The 5,315-nt window shown below is 40.1% G+C and overlaps 1 protein-coding gene across 6 annotated transcripts in view; it reads right to left on the bottom strand.

Annotated features, from left to right (window-relative positions):
- Positions 1–4,450, bottom strand: part of LOC106956878 (alpha-actinin-4-like) — a 62,310-nt gene extending 57,860 nt beyond the window's left edge. For 2 of the 6 annotated variants that reach the window (XM_015047972.1, XM_015047976.1), the window contains exon 1: positions 4,041–4,450. In XM_015047972.1, the coding sequence (XP_014903458.1) occupies positions 4,041–4,163 (123 nt within the window). In that variant the 5' untranslated portion in view covers positions 4,164–4,450. The remainder of the gene's footprint in view (positions 1–4,040) is intronic. The other 4 variants (XM_015047971.1, XM_015047975.1, XM_015047974.1 and 1 more) reach the window with 2 other exon arrangements.
- Positions 4,451–5,315: the final 865 nt, after the last annotated feature.

Raw genomic sequence — 5,315 nt, 5'->3', positions numbered from 1 at the left:
GCTGGACAACCTGAAGTTTGGGATCCTGGAGCTCCAAACCTCCGGAGCCCCATGAAATATGAAGCACTGGTGTTGGAACCAGAGCTTCATTAATATTATTTACCTAAGCAAACTCCGATATGCTGCTGAAAAGTTACTTGCAAGTTAGTAAATTTGAAATGAGACAAATCTGATAAGATATTTGCTGAAGAAATTAGACCAAAAATACTTTGTGATATTTTGTATTTTTGCAGTGTGTTCAGGTTTTCATGCACAAAGCCTCATTTTTAATAAAATCCAGAGTGTTTTGCAGCAGGAAGCGTAATGATGGGCCCGGTAGCGCGACCTCTGACCCCGCTGGACCAGAAACGACTCAAGGCGATCAGAAAGTACAAGCCAACATTTAGAAACATTTCTATCTCCCAGCGTTGGTAACAAATGTTTAAAAAGCGCAAACCGAGGTCAGAACATTGTTAGCTTATCTCTTCTCTCACTGCAGATGATAATCTGTCACTTTTAAATCCATTCACAGACGATGGAGTCAGATTTAAAGACATTCTTTGAGATTAAATAGTAACTGTTGGATTATTTTCTGCAGATTTTCAGAAACTTTCCTGCAAATTCCTTTTTTTTGCTCTATATGCAAATAATGTTTTATTCAAGATTATCTTTGGGAAATCGGCGCCTCATTCAGCTGGGTTTCTGTGTCTCTCTCCTGATGGAGCAGACTATGAGACACAGACAGTTCACACTTTACTGAGACATTTTGCACTGACTGGTCGTGATTTAGTCGCCTAAAACACTCAGGACTGGCCAAGCTGCCATGCAGACGGAGGAAAACACTGAACCAAGGGAGAAAGTCCTCCAGACGGACAATTTTCTCCCGTTTCACAGCAAAACTTTATCAAATTACAGTAAGGCTGAAACGATTAATCATTTCAATCATGATTAATCGATTACTGAAATAATCACCAGCTAATTTAGTAATCGATTATTCATTAACTGGAGTATACAGACTAAAAAACAAAGTAATTTGCTGATGAAACGGAGAGCTGTAATTAAGTTTGTAAATGTTCTAAAAATTAATCTCCTACTAAGCATCTTCTGCATCCCAATTATTAATCGATTAATCGAAACGATGAACACTTTATTAATGTCAGAAGGATTTTTTACTGCAGATGCATCGTTTGCTAGAAATGATAACATGTTTACTAAAGGAATGCTGCGTTTGCATTTTAGGCAAAAACTGTCTTAACAACTGGAGCTGTAACTTGGGCCTCCTTCCTGGGAATCAGTCGGGACCCAAACGTCAGAAACGGGACCGGCGTGCGGAAATCCCTGCGGTGGCATCGCGCTGCAACACGACATGTTTCAGCTTGTGGCGGCTCTTCGAGCAGCGATGGCAGAGGAGAGGAACAAAAAACAAAAAAGGCTTAATGACATGTTTGTCAGGAGGGGGAGCTTCGCCTGTAATAAAGTGCAGCTAAGTGGACCCGGCTGGGCTCGGTTCTGCAGCTCCAGGCTGCTGGGAAACGTTGCTCAGGGAAACCTGAAAGTTGACAACTTGAGTTTGACCTTTTTGTGCCAGAAACAAAAAAAAACGTTCCCACACTCATCATGTTCACCTCGTCTCTCAGTGTTCACTCTCTTCAAATTCAAGAACTTTTCAAACTTTTCCAGCAAGACGATCAATAAGTCACTGAGCCGTTAGGAATAGTAACAAACTATGTTAAGGTAAATGACCTTCCTGCTCAAATTAAATCCAAAACTTAATATGTAAAGAAAGTTGCGAAATAAAAAAAACATGCTCATGTTTTCTGGCTTTTAGCAAATTTAAATATTTTTGTTGATTCTAACCAACCTAAAAGAAAAGTTTAATCTGATTTGACTTCAGACAGCAAGAAAAAAAACATCTGTCTTTTTATTTGACGTATGAAAATATCTGGTTTCAACTGTAAATATTTTACAAATTTAAGCCTTTATTAAAACATTAGATTACACTTAATTACAAAGCTGTGCAGTCTGAACATCAAGCACCTTCCAAACCTTGAAAACACCTGATAGAAATTCAAGCACCTGTATGAACCCTGAGACTTTCCCTCCTTTTTCCCAGAGCGTTAAACCCTGCAAGGAATTTGCTCTGTGGGTCTGAACCGCAGGCCTCGCTGTGTTAATCATTTCTAAGGTGAGTTTTTCCCTTTCTGACGACTAAATGAGTCTGTGCACAAACAACACCCACCCAGTCCAGCACAGGACGGGAATGTGTGGCAGTTAAAGTAAAGAAACGCACGTGAAGATGCTTGGCATCCCGTCACACCACCAAACAGGCATCCAGCCTATTTAAACAATGCATGGGGAACACTCCCTTCTGAACATTAGCGTAAAAAAAAAAAGTTTTAATGAGTTTAAGGTATGAGAACACGGAGGGGAAACAGCTCAGATATATTTCAGTGTTCCTCCATTCTTCTGTTGTTGGAATGAAATGAGCAGAAAACAGAAACTTTACGCCCAGCAGCCGCAGCAGCTCTGCTTCAGAAGAAAAACATTTCAGCCCAGTTTTAGATCCCAAAGTCTCCAAACCGAAGCGACCAAATCCCAGCAGCTTTACAGGTATTCTGCGCCTCAATGGAGGGCTGTTTCACACCTTGTTGAAGAATGTGGGCTGGATTAAACCCACCCTGGTTCGAAATCAGACAGCCGCTGCAGGACAATATGCTCATTAAGAAGTTATTACACTCAGTTTGTGGGCTATGAAACTTTTCATTCTGTTCTGATTCAATCGTCTGGAATCGTCCAGTCAATGCAAGACTTCTCTAAGTTTTGTGGGTTTGGTACTGGAACTGATCCAAAATGGCCCAGATTACCAACAAACATTCAAATAGGGCTGCAAGTCAAAATTATATTAGTAACAGATTATTCTACTGATTATTTTTGACAACTGACAAAGAATTGGCACAATATCAGAAATGCATTAAAAGATCCAAATAAACCAATAATTTAATTTCTTTTTAGTAAAATAAGCATTTCATTGGCAAAACCAAAGCATTTCTTTAGAGTAAACTTGATTATTTGTATCAAAGGATCCATCTGCAGCTAAAAACATACTATAAAATAATAACTGAACAGCAAAAGGAGACTTTTTTTTTTTTACAGAATTTGGACCAAGCGAAGCTAAAGGAGTTATGGGTTGAACATGTTTACAGACAAATGTTTCTTATTTTTTATCTCATTTGTAAAATGTATAATTTTTGTGCAGTTTTTGTTGCTTAGTTTCTGCTGTGTGTCATTTCAGTGAAAGGCCTTTTAGAGTCTATAGCCAGTTAATGATTAACTGGTGACTAAATTAGTTGGCTTTTATTTCAATCAATCTTGATTTTCTCAATCGTTTGAATCTCTTTAGAAGGAATGTCTCAGATTTAAAGAAATGTTTTTGTACACAATCTAAGTGGGTCCAACATCGAACACTTTCTGAAGCTTCAGCAATAAAAAGTTTTAAGGATCAAAACTATGATTTAAAAACATCTACCATGAGTTGAAGCAGTGGTATAAAGCCAATTAAACTCTTAAAAACTGAGATTTACGTTTCATAAACAGAATAAAACTTAAATTTTGGGGTCTAAATGGTGCAGATTGGTTTTACCAGATTAAAGTCATTCAGAATGAGAACTATAACTGATTTAAAGTGGTGATATGGTCCATTTGGCGGGTTCGGTTTGATTCCACCAACTGGTATCGGTCGGATCCTCCAGAAACTCGACGAACAGCGGAACCAGGCTGGAGCCAGCGGAACCGGCCGCCCTCCACACAAACCCCGCCTGATGTGCATCATCAGGCCGAACAGCTCCGCAAAATCTCAGCTTCGGTTTCTACCAACAATCCGGGTCCGTTTCCGCTCAGAGACACGCAAAAAGAAGAGCAACGAAGATGGAAATTGGGTTTTCTAGAAGAGTGAAAGCTGGTTTAAATCTCACAGAACCAGGCTTTCACGGAGGCCCGTGTTCGGTCTCTGACCCCCACACGTCCATTTTCTTTCAGCTGGGCCCCGACTCGGGCTGCCTTACCTTCCGCTGCTGCTTCTCCCAGGCCGGGTCCAGCAGCAGGTCCCGGTCCCAGTCGTTCTCCTGCTCCATGTAGGTCTGCACCCCGCCGGCAGACTGGTTGTTGGTGGAGTGATAATCTACCATGTCAGCACAGGAAACCTCAGTGCTTCGCGGAGAAACTGTCACAGGTTCGAAAAATAAAAAACAAAAACCCGGCGAAGGGGGAGAGAAAAAGCCCAAATCAAAGAGGTGAGGGTGGGGAGGGACAACCGAGGAAACGGTCCGTGTTCGTCCAGCCGTGAGAGGCTCTTTAACGTAATCAGTCTCCGGTGTGTGCAGTCAGAAGATCCCGCTGCTGCTGCTGAGAAGAAAAGCTCTCAGTGAAACGGTGTGGCTGCTGGGAGGAGGAGGAACCGGCCGCTCCTTCTGCCTCAACCTACTCCGCCATTACGGTTGGAGCACTTCCGGTTATGCCCTTCAAAGTAAAGCTCAGCCAGCCGCCACCGAAATCACTAAAGAAGAGTAGTTTGGAAAAAGAAAAAGAACTGGTTTACAGCAGCAGTGTCCAAATTGCGGCTCAGGGGCCATTTTCGGCTCTCTGAAGGATTTTGTGTGGCCCCTGACCTCAGTGGAAGCACATGTGGTTGATGCAGATGGGCACTTCTGGAAGGGAAATTGTATTCAAGATGAATTACAAAGCAGCTTGACTAATACGTCATCCTGATACTAATGGATATTTCACAAAGCTCAGTCAGGTTTAAGTCCAGAATATGGAACAATTGGCATTTTTAAAAAATCTGTGACTTATATTTGTGAGTTTTGTACTTTCTTTTTATATTACTTAGTATTTAAATACATTTTCTTAGTTAGGCCTTCTTGTGCCTTTAGTAAAGGTAATGATGATGATAGTGATTTTACACACATTTTTAATATTTTCCCAAAAAATTAACTGATAACTTTATCATTTGTAATACAATATTAGAAAAACATTAAAATATGCTAATTAAGAAATTATTTCTTTTAATAACCACATTATTGTTTAATGTAATAGTGTGCAGTTGATTATTTGTAGAAAATAATGCTAAGAGCTGTACGGACTGATCCAAAAGATTGATAATATCAATGGCAAGTCAGCAATATTGGATCAATACTAACATGATAAGATCAATACATTGGTTTTACATATCAATTATCAAAACACTTCATTAGTTGTAAACATATCTCACTGTTTACTAACAATTTTACTTTAGAAAGTTTGTGTTACATTTTTGGGAAATTCGTCCAAGTCCAAAGCCT

The sequence above is a fragment of the Poecilia latipinna genome, unplaced genomic scaffold, assembly GCF_001443285.1.
Source record: "Poecilia latipinna isolate Pla-1442-1.1 unplaced genomic scaffold, P_latipinna-1.0 Scaffold852, whole genome shotgun sequence".
Lineage (NCBI taxonomy): Eukaryota > Metazoa > Chordata > Actinopteri > Cyprinodontiformes > Poeciliidae > Poecilia > Poecilia latipinna.
This window is presented reverse-complemented; position numbering and strand designations above follow the sequence as displayed.